The following is a 24,516-nucleotide window of genomic DNA, read 5'->3' as shown; positions in this document are numbered from 1 at the left end:
TCTTAAGTTCTGACAGTTGCAGGTCATTTTCATGGTTCTTTAAGTTATTTTACCTCCCCCCAAAAAAAGGAAGTAAAAATAAAAATAAAAGAGGAACATTTGATTTCTCATGATTTGAGCATGTTGAAGTGGTGGTGGTGTCCACTTGCAGAGGTTCCTCTAGTCTTACCTGAGTTGGCAGCGCTCTTGCGGGGCTGTTTGGGTGCCGTGTACTGAAAAGACTCATTCCCCTTGCTTGCTGCTTGATCCAGTCCAAAGAGAGAGGCTAACTTTGCTCTGAAATCACAAAAAAAGCAGCAAGTTAATCCACCATTACACTTCTCCACTTGTGCGAGATCACATGAGTCTCTGAGCGATGCTCAGTTCTCAAATTAAAGCTGACCTAATTTTGACTTTGAATGAGTTTTTGATTAAACTTTAAACAGAAAAACATCAATGAACACCTGCAATGACATAAATGAAACCAGAAAAAAAGTACAACCTCTGTAATATCGTCAATAAACTACATACGGTAATAAACACATACGCCACTGACCCACGGATCTCTCTCCACTTGTAGTCATTGTCCTGCTGTCCTGCCATGCTCAGCTAGGCCATTTTGACCTGTTGCCTCAGGTCAGCAAAGCTAAAAGCTATGGAATGATAACCAGCAAATTTCTCCACATGTGCATGTGAGCTTTTCCAACTCTGTGTAATATCAGAACTCTTTAGCAGTGTCAACAAACACACAGGAGCTCCTCGTGACTGTGGGCACCCCGTTCCCAGACTGTGGCCCTGCTCTGATCCGGGACGTCTAACTACCAGCATGTGAGAGGCATTAACACGCTGACTCTCCACCTCTCCACAATCCTTCCTAACAGCTTTGTATTCCTGTTAACACACATGCACGCTAGGGCCGGGCGGTATGACGATATATCGTACCGAACGTCTGCTGTTAGAGATTTTGCTGCATCGTGTATATCACGGTATGTAAATATATACAGTGCTGGGTAGATTACTTACAAATTGTAGTCCAAAATTGTAGTTAGTAACGTAATCCATTACATTACACATTTTAGGTAATATAATCGGACTACTTTTTGATTACTTTTAGATTACTTTTGACCTAACTCGTTTATCACATTGAACTGAACAGGATAATCTTATACCATATTGATATAAAAACACAAGGAATAAGTAAATATATTCCAATCTTTGTTATCAACAGCATGAAGTGCATTAAATATTACATTAAAGGGGTGGTTGATTATGATTTCACTTTTTTAACTTTAGTTAGTGTGTAATGTTGCTGTTTGAGCATAAACAACATCTGCAAAGTTACGACGCTCAAAATTCAATGCAAAGGAAGATATTTACTTTTACAGAAATCGCTTTTTAAGGACTACAACAAACGGCTGGTAGGGACTACAACGAGCTTCTTCCTGGGTTGGTGACATCACAAACCCTAAAATTTACATAAACCCCGCCCCCGAGAACACACAACAAAGGGGGCGGGGCCATGTTGGGCTGCTTTAGAGAAGAGGAAGAGTTGTTGTAGTAGAGTGTTGTTGTCATGCCGTCATTTTACGCCGGACTGCTTCACAAACGAGGGTCAATTCAACACTGGATTTGCACAAAAGATTAACATGACGGCACATGCTAGTCCATGAGTTGAATCAACTCCACAGCAACTACATAAATTTATCCACTAACCATTCAGAAACGTCTAAAAGTTGTAACTTCTTCCTGAGTCTCTCCATCAGTGTCGACTCCGGTTTGAGCAATGTAAGGCTGAACACCGTTACTGACAATCCTCATTTTGGCTGTGTGAGATTCTCCAGCTTTGTTGTTGTTGAGCAACCGAAGCGCGAGCTGTTAAAGCTCCGCCCTCTTCTGGAAAGGGGGCGGGAGCAGCAGCTCATTTGCATTTAAAGGGACACACACAAAAACGGCGTGTTTTTGCTCACACCCAAATAGGGGCAAATTTGACCAGCTACAATAAATGATCTGTGGGGTATTTTGAGCTGAAACTTTACAGACACATTCTGGAGACACCAGAGACTTATATTACATCTTGTGAAAGGGGCATTATAGGTCCCCTTTAATAAGAATAAATTTGTTTAATTCATACAGTGAAGACTATGCAGTACTTTATTTTTATAATTCAATTTCTGTACTATTTCTAACTACATGTTAAATAAACATATTGTTCCAAAAAACTTAATTTGTCTAATTTATATGTTTGTTATAATGCATTTGTCCTATTGTTTGTAATTTGCTCCTTTGTTTTTATTTTAATAACAAAAATAGCTATATCACGATATATCATTGATATATATTGTTATCGTGAAATAAAATTTCTCATATTGTAAAATAAGATTTTGTACCCCAACGTGGACTGAGGGAAGAAATGCAGTGGCCCAAAAATTTATTAAAACAGGATTCAAACTAAAAAGGGGTCACAAAAGAGTGCTGCGGGGAAATGTGTGTGTGTGTGTGTGTATATATATATATAAAGTATAATTAGATAAATACTTAAAAAAGACTAAAATAAATAAGTAAAAATATAAACTATACAAACGTATTAAATTAACTAAATAAATGATTAAATAAATAATACATCGAACAATTAAGTACTATAATGAGTAGGAAAAAAATGTAATAATGTAACTTATTAGAAAAATATTTTGACATATTCACAGTATAATCTGGGTCTTTATACAAGACATTATATAGGTTCCTTTAAATTTTAAGATAACATGAGAATCATTATATTTACATTATATACATCTAAAGCCTTGAAAACCCTGCTTTAAGCAACACTAAAAAAATGTCTGAATGTCTAGCATTACATAAACCGAAGTTAGTTCATAGAAAACTAGCAAGATTTGTTTACAGATGCCACTTGTTTTGATATTTTGTTGTACAATGCAATCACACTGAAACATTAATACGTTTTTAGTGTTCTGATGTTTTTGGGGCCACTAGTGGTCCTGTTGAGAGGGCAGTGAGATTTGGGAGTTGTTAGTTTAGAATATAAGCTGTATTACTTTATTGGCCGAACTGATTTTAGTGAAACTGATGAAGGAAACACCCAACAGAGTTACCTTCAGCATGACTGCTAAAGATCAGACATCATGTGATCAAGGAAGTCATGCCAGAACAACAAGTGATGAATGTTGAAAAAATTCTTTGTTTTTAACACAACAAACGGTTCACTTCTCTGTTAATGTACTTTTGTCGCCACAAAAGTTTCTCCAAGTTGATCTGTCTGCCATAGGAAAGCTGCAATATATCTGCTATATTAACAGCCAATGAGTGACACTTCACTTTCGGTTTATCTTGCACCATAATCGCATTACAGTGCTGTACATCGAACTAAACTTTATTTATATAAGTAAGGTGAAGGTGAATGACATTTTCCTGATGAATTTAGCCCGCATGATTGTGTCTTTGTCCGTCAGGAACTCACCCTCCAGCGGGAGACAGAAAGTCTCCGTCCTCGTCGTCTGTTGCAAACATCCCTCTGACTGATCTTCACACACTTATATTACAGATATGAAGTGATGATCGCCTGCATGCGGCGAGTAAATATTAACATATAATAATTCTTTCCAAGTCGCTTCCTGGTTCTGCTGGTGTCAGCTGACCCGCCACATGATCACACGCGCTCTACGTCACTTAGCACTTCCATGCTTCCACTCACTCAAACTAGCGCGAGAAAATAAGATAATTAAAAAAATCCAAATAATATTATAATTTATAATAATATAATAATATATAATATGTTTATAATTTATGATTATATGATATTTATGTCATTTTTATAATGGTACTTTAATTATCCTTTATGTTATTATATTTTTGTATTATTATTTATATTTTCATTAGAAAATGTACCATGTTTTACTATAGTATCAAGTGTAAAACTATGTAAAACTCGAGTTGCTGAAATTTGCTTACGTCATAATCTTTATTGAACGAATATACTTTATTTGTATTACAGCTTTGTTTTATAATTTTGTATTAAGTTCGTTTTTCATATCAAATACCACAGTAGATTTAAATAATTAAACGAATTAAACATTACCTACCATCCGATTTGTATTAGCGCGTGGAAAGTGAAAGAAGCCCAGTGAACTTCTGCTGCTGCTAAGCAACCAAACTTTACACAAGCTAACGACCGCGAGTATGTACTGTGATATTTGTTTTTAACAAATGAGGTAAGTGTTTAAAAGAGTATTTATGTTTGTGTGTAGTGCGATTAAACTGCTTTGAATTGGAGCAAATAACTGCACTGCGTTTTAGAACGAATTCAATTCGATTCAGCTTTTCGCTTCACGAATCCTTTTAAATAGAAAACAAATGAATACCACAATAATAGAGAGTTGAGAGATTGTCGTTTTGTTTAATAATCGTCATATTGTCATTTTATTCAGTCATTGAATTAATAAAAGCATGTGGAGTCATTGTGAACGCATCTTAGGCCTACTAATAATATTTTATTGGCTAGAAATATTTAATATAGGCTAAATAAGACATCTTTTCACTCACAAATCTGATCAGGTTTGATGTACTTCTTTGAAAACTCATATAGAAATATTTAATATTACATAATATATAAATATAATATATATTAAATATATTATAAAAATGCAATATTTATAGACTAAAACTCATCTAGAAACATTTAATATTATATAATACTTTATAAAATATATTATTCATAGGCCTATAAGACGTCTTTTCACTTACAAATCTGATCAGGTTTGGTTTACTCAGACATATTCAAATAAATATTTATATAATTATTATATAAAATATAATATTTCATATTTATAGACTAAAACTCATCTAGAAATATATAATATTCTAGAATATAATATAAAATATAATATTCATAGGCTAAAAAAAGACATCTTTTCACTCACAAATCTGATCAGGTTTGATGTACTTTGAAAACTCATAAAGAAATATTTATATAATATTATGCAAAATATAATATTTCATATTTATAGACTAAAACTCATCTAGAAATATATAATATTATATAATATATACAATTCATAGGCTAAAAAAGACATCTTTTCACTCACAAATCTGATCAGGGTCGTTGTACTTTGAAAACTCATATAGAAATATTTAATATTATATAAAATGTAATATGTCATATTTATAGACTAAAACTCATCTAGAAATATAGAATATAATAGAATATTATATAAAATATAATCTTAGCTTAAAAAGGACATTTTCACTCACAGATCTGATGAGGTTCGATGTACAGTGTGCAAAAGTTGTTTTAATAATAATAATATAATGACCATATATAATTATTTCTCAGTCTCTTTATTAGAATATAACCAGAAAATACAGGAAATTTGTATGCAGTATTAAAAAACAGAAAAAAAGAAGAAAAAAGCAGAAAAAAATAGCTTTTATATGCTAAAGTGGCAAGTATTTATTGACCTCCCCGTACAGGAATCGGCTCTCTTAAACCTAAATGGGACGTAAAAGGACTGGAAGGCCAAGAAAATTTTCAACATTTGATGAGAAGTTTCTCAGATTTTCTTCTTTGAGAAACTGGAAGAAGTCCAGGAGGTCACACGAAATACTGATTTTTGCTTAAAGAAGCCATTTTTTACTTTTCTGTTTGTATCTTAATAAAGAGACCGAAAAATAAATATGGATGGTCATTAAAACATTGGCCTAAGACTTTTGCACAGTACTTCTTTGAAAGCTCATCTGTTTTCCCTCATCTTCCAGTGATCTGGATGGAGCTCACTGTTTTAGGGTGCTGTGTTCGCACCCGTGCTGCTGGGACACTGAGCACAGAGGAATCAGAGGAATCACACGCCTCACTCCAGCACGCGTGAAGAGATGCTCTCTCAAAGAACGTGCGTTTGCCTAGCGTTTCTGATCACTTCTGCGCATCTTCTGCTGGATACCGGCATAATGTCCTTGTGTCACCTACATCCAAGCTCCCTGTTCATTATAATTTTGCCTGTATATGCCATAATGTTATTATGCTTTCTTGTAATACCAACAGAGCTTTTTCCATCTCTGAGTATTGTCAATGTCTCTGAATGGGCTGGACGGAGGAGACCGATTAAAGAAAGTGCTGACACAGATGCTTCTTTGAATGATCTCACCAGACAGACAAAAGACACTGGAAAGATTAAGAGGTGAGTCTAATACATCATGGCATTAGTGAAGTCATCAAAACTATTATTACTCCATCTCTGGTTATTTTCTGGCAGGGCAGATCTTTCCTTCCCAGAATCCACGCTGGCTATTTCCAGCACGCCCACCGATACACAAAACAAAATAAAGGTATGTGGAGGTTACACTTGACTTCCAAAATATACATTTCCAAATCTGTGCCGTTTTTGATGAGTATTAAATGATGACTTGTTTTTGCAGTTAAATACAGTTCACATCAGTCCTTTCTTGGGCTGCTCTGAGTTGCCACAGTGTCCAGTGGTCACATGGATTCCCAACCCACACCACAAGCCTCAGTGGCTCCACCAAAACAAGTAGGCCTGACCTCACAATAATTATATCAATAATTGCTTCCCATTGCATCACTCTGAGAGGAAAAGGTTCTATATGGAATCTTAAGGGTTCTGTCAGGCGCTTCATATATAGAACCTTCTTAGGCCATCATGGGATCCATTTATGGATTTAGTTTTATATTATTAATTTTGTTTTAATTCATTTTAATTACATTTTATGAATTAAACAGCTTGAAAGCATTCTTTATCATTAGAAAAAATAAAAAAATAACCCGTTAAACATGAAAGTATTATACAATCATTTAAGACATTTCTTCTTATATGGGCCATTCTACAGAATTGGTTCAAAGTCAGAGTTGAAAGCGTCTTGAAAAAAATGTCTTTTTCCACAAATTTTGTATGTATGCAAATTGTATAATATCCAAGTACACATTTCTAGTAATTGTGCAGTTAATTCTCATATTGTATTTTCAGAAAGTTTTGGAATATTTTTCCTCTCCCCAAATTTGTCACTACCGAAACACAATGATAAATAATTTAATAAGAAGAGTTACATTGACCTATTAAGATTTTGTTTACATCTGCCTTGGAAATATATATTTTGCTATTTTTTAAAAAAAGTTTTCACAGGTACATCAATAACAATTACAATTTTAACAATATTTCAAGTGTAATTTATGAGATTTGTTGTATTTTGAATCCAATCTTTCTTTGTAAAAGTCAAAGTTTATCATTTCAAAGTGAAGGATTCATTAGTTTGAATATACATTGAACCAAACACTATAATAACATCTTAGCTGATAATTCAATATACTTTATTTTTAACAAAACATCCCATGATTCGGTAGTGACAGTAATGTGTTGGTAGTGACAGTAATGTGTTGGTAGTGACCACATCACATTACTGAATTTCAACTCATACTAAAACTACTAAAACATTAAATTACTAATGATTTGCATAACTGTACTAAAAAATGTTTTTATTTCCCCCAAATAAATGATTGTGTTCCCTTTTGTCACTACCAAAACAATAATGACATGTTTCAGTCGTGACTGTTTCGGTAGTGTCAATTTTCGATACTTTTGAGCCTAGCTCAGAGATGCTAATCAGCACATGGTTAGCTAGCACAGTTCTGAACAGTTGTACACACATAAAAACTACATTTTATAGAATAACACCCAAAAAATACTGCTTAATTGCAGAAAAAAGGTGATTGGTGGTGAGGTTCCTTAAAGTTACACACAGATTTTCAGACTTTTGAACACATTTAACACAAAATGATGGTACCTATCTACTATGAAAGAGAGGCTATGAGAGGGAGGGACACAGGAATATTTCCTGATCAAAAATGTAGAAGTGTGTTAAAATCAGTCTCAGCCAATGGACTAAAACATACACTGTTTCGGTAGTGATGTGAAAATGCGGGACACATTTTTTTACATAAAGAAAAATCATTTCATGATTTAAAAATAAAATATAAAATATATTTTAACTTCACTTTTTAAAAAAAAAAATGGAAAAAAATTAAAAAATTATTTCAATATCATTTTCACAAGTTGAAATTTAGGGATTAGGGTTCGGGACAGCCACCTCACAATTGGAAATACCCAATAAACGATGATTTTATATATATTAAGCTTACTGACATTTTAAATATTATTGTGGGATTCAGTAGATTATAGAAGGATCTTAGTTACTGTAACATCTTAATACTTAAATGCTTTTTAAATGTGTTTTTTGGTTGTGGGACAGCAGTTTGCACCAATTCTGTAGAATGGCCCATATAGAACCTTTTTGGCATTAAAGGGTTCTTTAAAGCTGAGTCAGGAACCCTAGAGTTCTAAACAGAACTTTTTTCTGAGAGTATACAGACTGGTTATATAAATCATATAACTAGTATTGCACATTATTGAACTTTTAAACCACATCTTTGAGTATTTATGAGCATTTATTGCGTTTTTAATAGTCGCATGTACCGTGTAATTTTTTATATTTGCAATGATCTTTATTCATATTTAACTGATGTTTGGCATCTGCTTTTCACCTGATAGGTCTAAATCTCCAAACATCGCTATAAAAGAGTTAATCTGCCTTCCATCTTGCCAAATGTCCAAGTCATCCAAAGCGGTGAGTAACTAGACAAGGTGATAGTTATACTGCCATAATAATATGAAGGCATCCACACAGAGCACTTTTTCAGAGATTATAGAAAAAGAAAAGGAACTGGTAAATGCATTTAATATATTTACTAAAATAATTTTCAAAAATAAAAAGATTTAAAATATGTTTTATTAGTATTAATACATATTTGATATATTCAACTGTTTAATAATAAATACATAAAGTTGTCTGTATGATTATTAAAGTATGTTTTTAAATAAATGATTTATTTATGTTTTTACTTTAAAATAAATAATAATTTATTATGCCTTTCATTTTATGTGGCACTCTTATCCTTCCATTTGTCCAGTATAATTCTGTTGTTTTTGTTTGTTGTTAATATTCAGGCTAACCTGCGGAAGAGGTATGTTGGTAAAAGGAGGGAGCAGAGAGGCAACTCTACACTAGAGGGCGCTGGCACTCCACGGTGGGTAGGCATTGGCTTTAACCCCATCCCCAAACCCACCCCACATCACCTCTCCCGCAGCATTCCCTTCAAAGGTGAGCAGATACAGCTGCCCTTTGCCTAACTGACCCATATTAAATAAAATAATTGTCAGTTTTGTAGTTTAAATGGAATATTAGAGCACAACCAAGGCCTCCAGAGCACAACAGCACTTTGTGTTTAGTCTGTATTTATATATAAACGGCCACAGCATATTATAAAATGACTATTATTTAGGGTGTGTTGAGTGTTCACACTTGTAGATTGGTTCTCTTGGTTCTTTTGGTCCAAACTAAAAAAGAAAATGGTACATTTAGTCCTGGTTCACTTAATGTTCACACTGTCATTTTTAACACTGAACTTTAAAGGAACACTCCACTTTTTTTGAAAATAGGCTCATTTTCCAACTCCCCTAGAGTTAAACAGTTGAGTTTTACCGTTTTTGAATCCATTCAGCCGATCTCCGGGTCTGGCAGTACCAATTTTAGCATAGCTTAGCATAGTTCATTGAATCTGATTAGACCGTTAGCATCTCGCTCAAAAATGACCAAAGAGTTTTGATATTTTTCCTATTTAAAACTTGACTCTTCTGTAGTTACATCGTGTACTAAGATGATATTACGCAGCGCCTGTGACCCCCTGCTTGCACAGGCAGCGTGCCTTGCAACCATGGAGACATTTGTGAGAGACGCTACACAATATCATTGCGCCTGCTGCAGCCATGGTACGGCAGCAAAGTTCCTTGATTATTATGCCAGAATGAGAGTTGAATGAGTTGAATGAGTTCCTAGCCATAATCGGCCTAGAAAATCGCAACTTTTAATTTTCCGTCGGTCTTAGTACACAATGTAACTACAGAAGAGTCAAGTTTTAAATAGGAAAAATATCGAAACTCTTTTGTCATTTTTGAGCGAGATGCTAACGGTCTAATCTGATTCAATGAACTATGCTAAGCTATGCTAAAAGTGGTACCGCCAGACAAGGAGATCATCTTAATGGATTTGAAAACGGTAAAACTCAACTGTTTAACTCTAGGGGAGTTGGAAAATGAGCCTATTTTCAAAAAAAGTGGAGTGTTCCTTTTAAGATACAAAACAAAACAAAAAATGGCTTTTATGAAGTATCCACCTTATTCCTGCGCCCCATGACACTTTAACCATTAAGGCTCGCTCTATGAACGCAATAAAAAATTTTTTTTTAGAATGGGTACAATGAGATGACATTATTCTACTCACCCTTCAACCATCGAACATTAAAAGGACATTTAAAAGTGTAAAAGCATCAACAAGGTACTTTCAACAGACCATGAAAACCCCAAAAGCGTGATTCTTTCCATAGCAATAATGAAGGGGTTAAATATAACTATAGTGATATATATCTGTATTATGTAACATATGTTGCCTTAATCAAAAATGTTCATTAACTTCAGCATTGCGTGATACTATTTCACAGTGATTTCCGTCATTTTGACAGATAATAAATAATATAGTAAATGTGAAAACAAACCTGGAAAGAGACGTGAGGATTTGAGAAGAAAAACGAGAGATTCTTCGTGCATTCCAGTGAATTATTAATGGGATATTGTAAATTAAATCGGAAGAATTAAATGCGCTCATTGTGTGTGCGTACATATGATGTCTTTTCACCAGCTGAGAGCTCACAAAGAGCTTATCAAATGTGTAGTCAAACGGTAAAAAAAAAAAAAAAAAGGAGTCAAAACAGCAGGAATTCCACATAAACAGATCTGCTGCAAGAAGACGCGGTCCAGACGCCAATGATGAGAAAAACAAGGTATGCTTGAGCATACCTATCATTGCTTTTTAGGGTCACATCTTGTGACATCGTGTCCCGTTTTTGGTTCGTTTAGATGTGTTCGGTCCGTGTTGCGTTCATATTGCAGTCGAACTGCACCAGAGTTCGTTTGGAAGCGGATTGAGGTCAAACTTTTCAAAGGTCACGGTCTGCTTTTTTGGCGCACACCAGGGTTTGGATGGCAGCGTTCACACTTAATCAAATGAACCGCACTAATGGAGCAATCGCACCAGAGTTCATTTTAATTGAACCAAACCTGCCAAGTGTGAACACACCTTTAAAAAAATCTAATTCCGCTTTGATCCCAGAGGATTCGGTATTTGCTCTGCTTGCACCAGATGCTTCACACATAGATAGGGTGAAGCTGGGCAAATTGGTTGACTTTTTTCACAAAATCATCTAGAGCAGCATTATAATGTTCAATTTCTCAATGTGCTCTTTTATGTCACAAAATTCCAATTTTACCGGATTTCATAATATGTCTGTTTTCTTTCCTTTTCTCTCTGTCTCTCCCACTCATCTATCCACAGATAGTGGGTGTGGATCACTGGACCAAAAACTGCCAAGCCTAACCACACCACACCCAACCCATAGTAGTGGTCTCAGTCCAGCCTTAAGCCTGAGTTTAGGATCAGTGAGGTGCTGGAGAGGCAACTGAAACAGACCTTTACATACTGAAGCCACACTTAGATGACAAAAGTTTTTAACAGTAAAAATGTGTAAAATCTGTTCCATAAGAGTTAGTTGTGTCCAGTGATTGAGTGCAATTTTGTCTTGAAAGGCTATTCATGTTTTAAAACTAACTTTATTTGTGAATGATTATAAACAGCAGGTGACAGGCCAAATCAGGGCGATTCAAATCCGAACTGAACTGAACTGAACTTGAAGTGACTAAATTAAATTTAGGGCTCTTTTACACCTGGTCACTTCATGCATTTTCTCTGATCAGATATATAACTGATTGTGAAAAGACCATAAATGCCCTCCAAAACGCTTTCGAGATTTAAATCCACTTCATGAGGTGGTACGAGAAGCATTCCAAACGAAACTGGACAAGTGTAAATGCATCTGGTTGTTGAAACCACATATGTAAATTTTGCTCCTCCCAAAATGTTAAAAAAATAAAAGTGTGAGAGTGTGTTATTGGCTATATTGACATTTTAGCCAGACATGACAGCACTACTGCAACACACATCACCGCAGATGAGCAGCTGAGGATCTCTTCAGCAAGCCGACGCAAATGACACTGAAAGTAAGTCGCAGACGCTCAAAGCACAATCATCTTCATTAAAAGTAGTGACACTAAATGATCTTACCAGTGTTGTTGCCGCGCTCTCTCCTATTGGACAAACACAGAATTCTTGCTGGTTTGTGCAGCAAGAACAACTAAATATTTACTATTTAGTTAAAATTCAGTTTTTTACCTGCAGTGTTGGTGGCCTTTAGACAGTTTTCTGACTGGAGTTATGGCTGCTGAAATGGGGCTTTGCCAACACAGTTTAAAAATATATAAAAATAGAATTATGTAAAATACTTCTATAAAAACGTGAAAACAGTTGTTTTAAACAGTAACAATTTAAAATACTACTGTATTTTGTGAACAGTAGGATATTAAAAAAAACAAAAAACAAAACATACAAATGTCTTTTAGGGTGGGTCGTACCAAGGATTAAAGGGGATCTATTATGCCCCATTTTACAAGATGTAAAATAAGTCTCTGATGTGCCCAGAGTGTGTATGTGAAGTTTTAGCTCTTTTTAAAGCTTTTTAAAGCATGTTAAAATTGCCACTTTTTGGGGTTGAGCAAAAATTTCAGTGTGTGCCCTTTAAATGCAAATGAGCTGCTGCTCCCAGCCTAAGAGGGCGGAGTTTCAAGAGCTGGGCTGCGTTCAGCCCCGACAAAACATTGCAAAACGTTTTTTAAACGGAATCGATGGTGCGTTGAACACCCTGTTCTGATGACGCAAGCGTTGCAACTATGGCAGCTGAGAAGGCCATTCTTTGTGTTCTTTTTGAAGAATTTTCGGAGCCTGATGAAATCAGTATAAATACGTGTTTATACTGCAAAATACGCTCAATGTTACAGTCACTGCCCTTGCCGTCCAGAATAAAAGAGAACATTCCACTCGAGGGAAGGGATTTGTGGAAACTGTGGTTCCTTATTATTGTGATTTAACATTTGCCTCACATTTCAGGATGAAAAGACAAACATTTCAGATGAAGGATAATCCACTTCTTACCTCTGAGACTGTGTTATCTATATGACCTTATTATTTTTATTTTGAGTATTAGGCTTATCATTATTGATGATCACTATTGTTGTGCTATGATATTGTAATATTTACCATTATATAATCAGAGGAGAATAGAAAAGTTTATGAAAGTGTCACTCCAAAATACAATAGCAAAATATATAAATATGTATAGTACTTTTATGTTACATTCATACCCATTGTGCGAGCTGTCTCTTTAATCCCGCGTGGTTTATATACATGTTGTTGCTGATTGGGCTGACATTTTTGACACATCCACCAAACCAGAGAAACGTATCTCAAACCCGTTGCACACCGTTTCCAGGAAACATGTCCTTCAACCCAGAAACCGTAGCAAAACGTTGCGCACCGGTTTGAGCTTAAACGTGTCACTGATTCTCTGGTGTCAGGATTCAGTCAGGACACACTATAATGACAGAAACTGCATATGTATGCTGCATGGAGATAGAACAGGTATAGTTCAGTTTAATTACGGTTATAACTTATATTCACTCTAGAAAATCTCTGTAAGAGCTTAATAAAACACAATGCAAGTGTGCATTAAAATATTATCCATAAACTCTCTCTCCCTTGCATTATCATCAACATGCACAGCGAAGTACACAGAAACACTCGTTACAACTAATAGTAAACAAATATATAAAGACCCTATGCCTTTTCAGGTGGTGCTTAAACTGGTAAACTCTATATCCGTAAATCAACTCCGATGAACTGTAATAAAGTGCTCTTACCTTCATTACTGTCGTATCCAGTATCACTCTGGAGACTGTAAGCTGGATCACGAACTGATCTATCCTTGAGTAATGACTTTTTAGCACAACCTCTGTTTTGTATTGTCCCTTTGTATTGACATTCGTTCACAAAGAAGTCTGGTGTGAAATGATTCGCGCAGACGTAAACGAATTTCAGTAGAGTTGAGGGAGCATTTTCTTCTAAAACAAAATGAATCCACCTTGTCTTCAGCTGCTCAGATTTCGGGAGTAAATGGAGAGAGTTATGTGGATTAATCCATCCAGCTACAGAACACCTAAAACGTTTGGGAGACATTCTCATCAGTGCAGTAATGGCGGACTGTGAACTCGCTGTGAACTCGTTCAGGGCGGTTCTGTGTTAAAACGGCAGTGTCTGTCAACATTCGTGGGCGGGGCCTGTGGCTAATGTGACGTCACACTGCCAGGGATCTGGAAAGGTTCTGAGACACTGCTTATGATTTATGGGGATTAAAAAAAATGAGTGGTTGGATATTTATCATTATAGGGTGGTTGTGTACACACACTGCCAACACACATTTATAGCCAAACACCATGCAAAAGTGAATTTTGCATAATAGGTCCCCTTTAAAGGATTAGTTCACTTCAGAATTAAACTTTCCTGATATAAACATCCAAGATGTTTATGTCTTTCTTTCTACAGTCGAAAAGAAATTAAGGTTACATTCCAGGATTTTTCTCCATATAGTGGACTTCACTGGGGTTTAGCGGGTTGAAGGTCCAAATGTCAGTTTCACGTGTGACGTAGGCGGAAGTACCGATCCAGTGTCTACAAAAAAAACGTGCAAAGACTAAGAAAAAGATACAAATAAAAATACAAATCAAAAGGTAAAACAACGATGTCAGACAATTTTGAAGTTGGAGGAGAAAATGAGATGGAGTTTTTCGCCCTACTGCAGTACTTCCACCTACATCACGCGTGACCTTTCCAATGTGATTACGTAATGCGTGGAGCATCACAGAGCAGTGCAAGATGAGCATTTGTGGTTAAAAAATATATACATTTTTATTTTTTTTTAGAAAATGACAGTTTCTCTAGATAAGACCCTTATTCCTCATCTGGGATCGTGTAGAGCTCTTTGAAGCTGCACTGAAACTGACATTTGGACCTTCAACCTGTTGAACCCCAGTGAAGTCCACTATATGGAAAAAAATCTTTAATGTTTTCCTCAAAAACCTTAATTTCTTTTTGACTGAAGAAAGACATAAACATCTTGGATGACATAGGGGGAAATTTTAATTCTGAAGTGAACTAATCCTTTAAACTTAAAGGGGACCTATAATGCCCCGTTTTTACAAGATGTAATATAAGTCTCTGGTGTCTCCAGAATGTGTCTGTGTACTCTGCCAAAAACAAAATATCTGTTTGGTTTTGATTATCATCTCTATCATGGTCACGCTCACGTCACATTGCAGTACTTCTGAAAGTTTATTATCTGCATGCATTTTAAAGCCGTATCAGTCTAAACTTCTGATATATGGTTTTCTGAGCGCACACATCTGAAGCACTCGCACAGAAAGCTGACTGTCAGACGGAGCGTCGTGTGAGTATTAAACTAAGTTCTCTTTCGGATGTTATGCTTAACTGTCAAAAACACACAAAGTTCACAAAAAACACAGTCGGTTATGTCTGTGAATGTAAACAGCAAGTAAAGAAATCACATGTGTATATTAGATCTGTGTATTAAAGTGACAGTGGCGTAATATACAGTACCTACTGCTGTATTTGCTGTTAATATGAACCAAACAAAAGAAAAACAGAAAATCACTCACTGCTCTTGACTGAATAACTTTAGTAGCTTTAATAAGAATAAATTTCTTACTTGAATGCTGCTGTTAAATGCTCTGGAGATAAACATGACAGACTGTGTACAGCTCACTCAGGGCAAAGTCTGTCAGCAGTCATGGGCGGGGCCTGTGCAAAGTGATGTCACAAAAGCTACAGTCTGCAAACAGCTTGTTCTGAGACACTGCTTTTGATTTATGGGGATTTAAAAAAAGAGGAGTGGGTGGATTTTCACCATCATAGGGTGGTTGTGTACACACTGCCAACACATTTATGTTCAAACACCATGTAAAAGTGAATTCTGCATAATAGGTGCCCTTTAAATCTAGATTAACACCGTGTCCTAACCAGACATATGGAGCCCCAGACATGACATGCAGGAAAAAAAATAGTAGGCTAAATCGTGCGCACGATTTAATTTTTTTTCTTGCATGTCATGTGCGGGGCTCCGTACAGACGCGACGCCGCGACACGCGATAAAAGGTATCTTTTCCATGTTAATCAGAGTTTTTGTCCTAACCAGCCGCGACACGCGATGATTCTATTTTAGAAACGGTTTCTATTTCTCCACGACATCGCGGCTGGAACAACACCACAAAGTATGGCAATGATAATATCAGGTAGGTACAGTTTATGTGCTTTATTTAATGTTAAAAGCGTCTAATGTGAGTTTGAATATCATTCTGTGTTCCCAGCTTTTTTTAGCTGTAATGAAAACAACACTGGCTAATTCACCTCAGATCTTGAAAATAAATAAATGGACACAAGAACGTTCAAACTGTCAACTCAATGCGAACAAACAAGTGTATTATATGACAAAGACTGGTTCAGTCACTCCGTATGTACTTTAAATAATGTTTAAATGGTGTAATATTTATGACTTTTACTGTGTACTTACCCATTTCACCGTGTCTGCTGTGCTCTTGCTGAGAGAGCCCGCCCACACTCTCTTCTGATTGGCTGTGGTTTTTGATTGATTTTATCTTCTCATTGTCGCGTCGCGTCTAGTGTGGACAGTCAAATTGCTCGTCGCTGGAATTTTATCGCGTTGCATCTGGTCAAAGAGCTTAAAACCCAAGAGGCGACACTTTGATACTTTTTGGGTAACAGCCACTAGATGGCGCGTCGGCAGCGCGGCCGCCATTATGGGGTGAAAATACTAACTGGACCATCGAATCCTTCACATCTTACGCACCCAAAATCGGCGAATTTCACTGCCAAATCAGAAGCGCAATAGAACAGTTTTTTAAATTAAGTCACCAGTAAATTGTATGGCTCCTACAGTAAATATTGTATTGTCTTATATATGTTTAATTTTATCAGTTGTGGAATCCAACCATTCAACCATCTGAGGTAACGCAGTTAGCCTACTTTATTGAGTATTTCCATTTTATGCAACTTTATACATTTATTAATAGTAAATTAATAATTAATAAATTTAAGATCATCATGTTTGCAGCGAACAATATATTTCAGACCTAGTGGAGTAACAGTAATAGTATCTAGGTCTGAATTGAAATAGGCTATATTGTACGTTTTAATGGATCACTCTACAAACATAATGATCTTATAATACATGATGCATTGCTGTGTCCGTTATAGCATAATTCACACTTTTGGACACTTTTACTTTAACTGACATTAGAAAACACTGCAAAATCAAGCTGTTATATTCATATATTTAATGTCCAACATTCCCAATTTTTCTAATGCGTGTCCTTTATTTAATTTCATATGTTGGTAATAATTCATTGTTTATAAGCCTTTTAAAGAATTTTAACCCAAACTGACTGGGTTTCTAGAGAGCAAAGGTTTTGTGAAAAAAGTGGAAGACTTAAACACAAAGTGTGTAAAATTAACTGTAAAAAGGATTTAATGATTACTAGTGATAGTATTTTATTCTGTGTTGTCATCATTCAGGTTGGATTTCAGCTTTAATGTACGTTTTTTTTAACAAAGCAGCTGATATGACCATAGAAACTAGTGGACTGCCGACTCGCTTTCACCCCAAAATGGCGGAAACGCAGGGCTGCTGCTGGGCGCCGGTGTTTCAATGGAACGTTCTATTGAGTGTCGCTTCTTGTCAGTGTATATTCTTTGATCTGGTAAGGACACGGTGTAAGGTTGCACCAAACTTTAAACTGTTTAAAAATAAGCACACTTACAATTGAACCAACATTTTAATCCTGGTTTTCCTTTACATTTAAGATAGATTAACTTTAATCCTGTTGCTCCATTGTTTTATACTTTGATTTAAATTTCAGTTTTTGGATTAACTTTAAATTTACAGGTGAGGAAGGTTTTAAAAAAAGTCACCTACAATTAAAATTAACCGTAGATAAGGGTTTAAATCACAAGGTTAGAATTCTAATTTTGTTTTTAAAATTAATTAGTACACATCTTATTAAAAAAAACTCTACAAATCCTTGATTAGCTCTAAACTTTGCTTAATTTAATCATTATTGGTGCAACCTACCCTCAGTGTTTTCAAACTTTTCGAATAGTATATAAATTATAATAATAATATCCATTGGTGAATCATCTACTATAACATAATAAAATGTTGTTATGCATTTGTTGCTTGCAAATAAAAAGTAATTAATCAGAATACACTACATTTGATTGTCCACCAGCGGAGAAAGAAGCTTTTTGTGTCCAGATGGTGTAGTTTCTACATCTACCAGCAGAGGTTAACAGGGTCATGCTATTGCTAACAAGCCAAACCTTGACCCTTCGGTACACACACAGCTGCAGTGTCCACCCTGGGCCGGTTCTCACACCCAGCGTCTGTCTCTGTTCCAGGTAACCTCCCGTCTCACCGCACACATGACCACGCACACCCAATGCACTTGTTTTTCCATTAGCACAGAGACTTTGAGTGTGTTTATATAAGAGAGAATGGGCAGAAAACACTGAGAGAGTGCGTTCTGTGCGCTGGGATTTCCACAGTTGACATCCAGGAGAGGATACGGTTTGTTCCTCACCGGTCACAGATGCTGAGGCGCTATAAACATAATGTTTGTGGCACAAGCCAGGTGTGACCCAAAAACTGGGCACCGACTACAACTCTGGGTGACGTGCGACATCCACCCAAAATGAATAGGTCATTTACTGCATGGTTAGCATGATATGTGTTTGTCAGTGAGGTTCCTCCCAGTGTGCAGGTGTTTCCTTTAATTATGCATCTGAATCATATCATTTATTATGGCTGTCTTCAGAATGAAATTTTCATTTGCCACTTACTAAATACAGTATGTATTATATACGCTGTCTCTTATAGTAAAAAAAAAAAAAATAGAAAAATTGATTATTCAATAATAATGTTTGATAATCATATGTAATTTTAATATGTAATAATTATGACAAAAGCAGTGTGTTATTAGTGGTGCTATCACTATTATTCTCTTGCATACTTATTCTTCTACTTCTGGACAAAACGTCGGCGCGCTATTGTCCCGCACCGTTTTTGCAATGTCATAGAGAGAAGCTCATTTTACTTAGGCAACCAATCAGTCTGCCTTTGGAGTATCATCACCATCATCTGCCAAGCCACTCCCTAGCAACCAAATAGAGTACCCTAGCAACTGTTTAGCAAGACCTATATCTCTGCATCAGACTAGCTGTGAGATATGTGAGCGGGCTAATTCCAAGCCACATATCGTCACTTCTTGTTTGTTGCTGCCGCGCTGTTTGAGTTAGAGCTCCGTCGAGTTGATTCCTAATTGCTTGTTTTTTTCTTAAAATCAAATTTATAACCTACCATTCTCTCTTTTACGGCGGGGGAACACATCCCCGACACTATTTTATATAAAAAACACTTGGATTGCCTTGATATCGCTAGTTTTATCCGACTTCTCGAACATTCGCTACTAGCTTTAGCCCGTTAGCAATAGCGGCGTGGTCACACTAGCGTTTGTACTCTTCTCACTCACAATATTATTGTTCATCAATACTAATGGCGGGCGTACCGAATGTGTCTCTATCTTTGAGTGCAGGTGAGGACACGTTCGAGCTGCATGCGGTGCAGTTGGAGCTGGAGGCCGTGGAACGACAGATCCGGACCCTTCTGGAGAAACAGGCCGAGCTACGGGAGCGGCGAACAGCGCTGGAAACATCCCGTGCTGACGCTCACCAATCCTCGGTAAGTTTGCAGCGCGATATTAACATTCCTGCTTCCTCTACGCCGTGTACTTCTCTGCACAGGGCCCGAGAACCCAGAACGCGTTCATCCCAGCCCTCGTTCACTCCGGCGCTGTCACACCAGGGACCTTGGGTTCTTCAGCAACGGAAGGCGCGAGCCAGGCCTCGGACCAGGACCTCTCCCCCTCCGCCGCCCCCGGTCTTCGAGGTCTCGACGAGGAACCGCTTCTCCCCTCTTCGCGAGGCAGAACGAGACGCCGTGGTCATCGGAGACTCCATCGTCCGTCACGTCCACGCTACCACAACCAAAGGTAAGGTGCGCAGTCACTGTTTTCCTGGTGCTCGTGTCCTCGATGTCTCTGCGCAGGTTCCCGCGATCCTGAATGGCGCTGAGAGCATCGGAGCTGTTGTTCTGCACGTGGGGGTGAACGACACCAGGCTGCGGCAGACGGAGGTTCTGAAGCAGGACTTCAGGAGCCTGATCGAGACGGTACGAGCCACATCGCCCGCGACGAGGATCATCGTGTCCGGACCGCTTCCGACGTACCGACGTGGACATGAAAGGTTCAGTAGATTATTGCTTTAAATGAATGGTTAATGTCTTGGTGTACTGAACAGAAGCTGCTCTTTATAAATAATTGGAATCTTTTCTGGGAGCGACCTAGGCTCTTCCGTGCTGATGGCCTGCACCCCAGCAAAATCTGAGCTGATCTTCTGTCGGAGAACATCTCCAAGACGCTTCGCACCGTATGACTAGTAAGTCAAACCTCAAATCACAGTCTGTGTTCTACCCACTTAATTGATAGAAATGTGAGTGTAATACAGTCTATAGAAACTGTGTCTATTCCCCGAATAGTGAGGTTCAACTATAAAAATAAAGGATCTAGAAAAAATCTGATCGTGATCAAACCAGAAATTCGCAAAATTACCGAACAAAAACAATCTCTAAAGCTAGGGCTACTAAACATTAGATCGCTGACACCTAAGGCGGTTATTATAAATGAAATGATCACAGATAATAGTCTTGATGTAATTTGCCTTACTGAAACATGGCTTAAACCAAATGATTATTTCGGTCTTAATGAGTCTTGTCCACCTGGCTACTGTTATAAAAATAAATGCCGTCCGGTTGGCCGTGGCGGTGGTGTTGCAACAATCTATAGAGAGATTCTTAACGTTACCCAGAAAACAAACTACAGGTTTAACTCATTTGAAATTCTCGTGCTAACCGTTACACTCTCAGATATAAATAAAAAGTCGCTACTATCTCTTGCTTTGGCTACTGTTTATAGACCTCCAGGGCCTTATGTTGTTTTCCTAAAAGAGTTTGCAGACTTTCTCTCAGACCTATTGGTCAACGTTGATAAAGCGCTGATTGTTGGAGATTTTAACATTCATGTAGATAATACAAATGATGCGTTAGGGGCTGCGTTTACAGATTTACTAAACTCGTTTGGGGTCAAACAAAACGTCACTGGACCCACTCACCGTCTTAATCGTGCACTAGATTTAATTATATCACATGGAATCAATCCTACTGATATAGAAATTCTACCGCAAAGTGATGATATCACTGATCATTACCTTGTAACATGCGTACTGCATACTGCTGATATTTGTCAAATTGCGCCACGATATCGACTAGGTAGAACAATTCTTCCGACAACTAAAGATAAATTCACAAATAAACTGCCTGATCTGTCTCACCTGCTCATTGTACCCAAACACACAAATGATCTTGAGAAAATTACTAGCAGTATGTGCACCACTTTCACTAGTACATTAGATACTGTTGCACCGATGAGATTAAAAAAGGTTAGAGAGAAAAATACTGTACCATGGTACAACAATATTACTCACGCTATCAAAAGAGAAACTCGTAATCTAGAACGCAAATGGAGACAAACTCGTTTAGAGGTCTTTAGAATCGCGTGGAAAGACAGCTCATCCCGTTATAGAAAGACTCTAAAAGCAGCCAGGGCCGAGCATCTCCGCAAACTCATAGAAAATAACCAAAACAATCCAAGGTTCTTATTTAGTACAGTGGCTAGATTAACACAAAAACAGACATCACCAGAACAAAACATTTCATTACAGTTTAGTAGCGATGACTTTATGAATTTCTTTACTGAAAAAATCGAAAGCATCAGAAATACGGTTGTAAATGTACAACCCTTGACAGAGTTTTATGATTCAGCCTCAATTATCGTCCCTCAAGAACAGTTGCAGTGCTTTACAACTATAGGACAGGAAGAGCTAAATAAACTTATCACAGCGTCTAAACCAACAACATGTTTATTAGATCCAATACCCACTAAACTACTGAAAGAATTGTTACCTGTAGCAGAAGAGCCTCTTCTCAATATTATTAACTCGTCTTTATCTCTAGGTCACGTTCCAAGACCGTTCAAGTTAGCAGTTATTAAGCCTCTCATTAAGAAACCACAATTAGATCCAAATGTATTGGCAAATTACAGACCCATTTCAAATCTTCCATTTATATCGAAAATATTAGAAAAAGTGGTGTCGGTCCAATTGTGCTCCTTCCTGCAAAAAAATGCTATCTATGAAAAATTTCAGTCAGGATTCAGGTCTCATCATAGCACAGAAACTGCGCTCGTTAAAATTACGAATGACTTACTTCTAGCTTCTGACCAAGGCTGTATCTCAATACTAGTGTTACTTGATCTCAGTGCTGCGTTCGACACTATAGATCATAAAATACTCCTAGATCGACTACAGAATTACATTGGTATCCAGGGACAGGCATTACGGTGGTTTAGGTCGTATCTATCAGACCGTCACAATTTTGTTTATTTAAACGGGGAAAAATCTAAGATAACAATAGTAAATTATGGAGTGCCTCAAGGATCTGTGTTAGGCCCTCTGCTATTTTCAATATACATGCTGCCACTTGGTAATATTATAAGAAGACATGGAATTAGTTTCCACTGCTATGCCGATGATACTCAATTATATATTTCAACACAACCAGATGAAAACTCTAAATTATCCAATCTGACAGAGTGTGTTAAAGAAGTAAAACATTGGATGACTAGTAATTTTCTTCTATTAAATTCAGATAAGACTGAAGTATTACTTATTGGGCCAAAAACCTGTACACAGAATCTCTCAGACTACAATTTGCATTTAGAAGGATGTACTGTTACTCCATCCTCGACAGTTAAAGACCTGGGTGTTATATTAGACAGCAACTTGTCCTTTGAAAATCATATTTCATATGTTACAAAAACAGCCTTCTTCCACCTCAGAAACATTGCTAAGATACGGAATATGTTATCTGTTTCAGATGCAGAAAAGTTAGTTCATGCTTTCATGACGTCTAGACTAGATTACTGTAATGCATTACTAGCTGGTTGTCCTGCTTCCTCAATAAACAAGCTACAATTAGTACAAAATGCAGCTGCTAGAGTTCTTACCAGGTCAAGAAAATATGATCATATAACACCAATTTTATCATCTCTTCACTGGTTACCTATTAAGTTCCGTATCGATTATAAAGTACTGCTAATGACCTATAAGGCTCTAAGTGGTTTAGCTCCTGTGTACTTAACCGACCTTTTATCGCCCTACAATCCTTCACGCTCTTTAAGATCACAAAACTCTGGACTTCTGGTTGTACCTAGGATAGCTAAGTCCTCTAAAGGAGGGAGAGCGTTTTCACATTTGGCTCCTAAACTCTGGAATAGCCTTCCTGATAATGTTCGGGGCTCAGACTCGCTCACCCAGTTTAAATCTAGAATAAGACACATCTCTTCAGCCAAGCATTCACATAATCCATCTCATATCAGATCAATTGCACATGACTATCTTTGCTTAATGTTATGAACAGCAGCTATGCTAATTATTCTCCATTTGCTTTTCTGTTTTACCTCGGGACGCCCGTCCCGAGGTGACTAGAGAGTACATCAGTTTCAGTTTGGATCCAGCCTCTTAAGAAGACCTCAGATGACTAAAACTTTGGAAGAGACGGCGCCAACTCCTGCGATGACTTCAGAAGATGCAACATCTGGATCAACACGCACATTCACATTCTATAAATCCTAATTATTGTTAATATGTAATTCATTTTTCCAGGAGCTCTTTGCTTCTACCTCCAATTACATTGCTAACAGTGATTGTATGTTAATCGCCTAAATTATTACATTATTAGCTAACTGCAGTCTCCAAATTGTAATGTTGACATGCATTCTCTGTAAAGCTGCTTTGAAACGATATGTATCGTGAAAAGCGCTATACAAATAAATGTGAATTGAATTGAATTGAATCGTAAAGACATGGGGGTTGGCTCTTTTGACTCATGCTTGCAAACCTGACTTACAACGTGCTACACATGCTAGCAGTGAACAGATACATGCTAATAGCAATTAGCTTAGGGTTAAAACATGATAAAACAAGTAAAAATGTGCTAGCATCATTTTAACAACATGCTTATTGTGTTAGCATCTTGTTACAAACATGCTTATATCAACATCATGCTAACAACATGCTAATTGTGTAATCATGATGTTAACAACATGTTAATCGTGTTAACATCTTGGTAAAAACATGCTAGCAACATGTTAGCATCATGTTACCAACATGCTAATCATGTTAGCATCATGCTGTCAACAT

General features: G+C 36.9%; 2 protein-coding genes and 1 long non-coding RNA gene across 5 annotated transcripts in view; 2 read left to right on the top strand and 1 right to left on the bottom strand.

Annotated features, from left to right (window-relative positions):
• Positions 1-3,685, bottom strand: part of fkbp15b (FKBP prolyl isomerase family member 15b) — a 32,776-nt gene extending 29,091 nt beyond the window's left edge. For both annotated transcript variants that reach the window (XM_051902288.1, XM_051902289.1), the window contains exons 1-2: positions 3,452-3,685; positions 170-276 (exon numbers count right to left, since the gene is read on the bottom strand). In XM_051902288.1, coding sequence (XP_051758248.1) covers positions 170-276; positions 3,452-3,501 — 157 coding nt within the window. In that variant the 5' untranslated portion in view covers positions 3,502-3,685. The remainder of the gene's footprint in view (positions 1-169; positions 277-3,451) is intronic.
• Positions 3,686-3,780: 95 nt separating this feature from the next.
• LOC127517111 (uncharacterized protein C9orf43 homolog) lies at positions 3,781-11,649 on the top strand. 2 transcript variants are annotated; one of them, XR_007931187.1, is made up of 8 exons: positions 3,781-4,202; positions 5,746-5,876; positions 6,029-6,164; positions 6,245-6,312; positions 6,403-6,515; positions 8,547-8,622; positions 9,003-9,156; positions 11,443-11,649. XR_007931187.1 is itself a non-coding variant. In XM_051902309.1 (8 exons), exons 1-8 carry the CDS (start codon positions 4,198-4,200, stop codon positions 11,568-11,570), a joined length of 816 nt encoding a protein of 271 aa, XP_051758269.1. In that variant the 5' UTR covers positions 3,849-4,197; the 3' UTR covers positions 11,571-11,649. The 2 variants fall into 2 exon arrangements, 1 of the variants encoding a protein (XP_051758269.1); XM_051902309.1 differs by having other exon boundaries at positions 3,849-4,202; positions 6,240-6,312.
• A 7,715-nt stretch (positions 11,650-19,364) lies between these two features.
• LOC127517118 (uncharacterized) lies at positions 19,365-24,164 on the top strand. Its single transcript, XR_007931188.1, has 2 exons — positions 19,365-20,637; positions 23,803-24,164. It is a non-coding gene; the product is annotated as an uncharacterized LOC127517118 (long non-coding RNA).
• Positions 24,165-24,516: the final 352 nt, after the last annotated feature.

The sequence above is a fragment of the Ctenopharyngodon idella genome, chromosome 8 (genome assembly GCF_019924925.1).
Source record: "Ctenopharyngodon idella isolate HZGC_01 chromosome 8, HZGC01, whole genome shotgun sequence".
NCBI classification, from domain to species: Eukaryota; Metazoa; Chordata; class Actinopteri; order Cypriniformes; family Xenocyprididae; genus Ctenopharyngodon; species Ctenopharyngodon idella.
This window is presented reverse-complemented; position numbering and strand designations above follow the sequence as displayed.

Excerpts from the sequence above, each read along its gene's own strand:
- LOC127517111 (XM_051902309.1), top strand. Across the intron at positions 6,313-6,402 it reads ATACACAAAACAAAATAAAG|TTAAATACAGTTCACATCAG; the intron begins GTATGTGGAGGT and ends TTGTTTTTGCAG. Across the intron at positions 8,623-9,002 it reads TGTCCAAGTCATCCAAAGCG|GCTAACCTGCGGAAGAGGTA; the intron begins GTGAGTAACTAG and ends GTTAATATTCAG.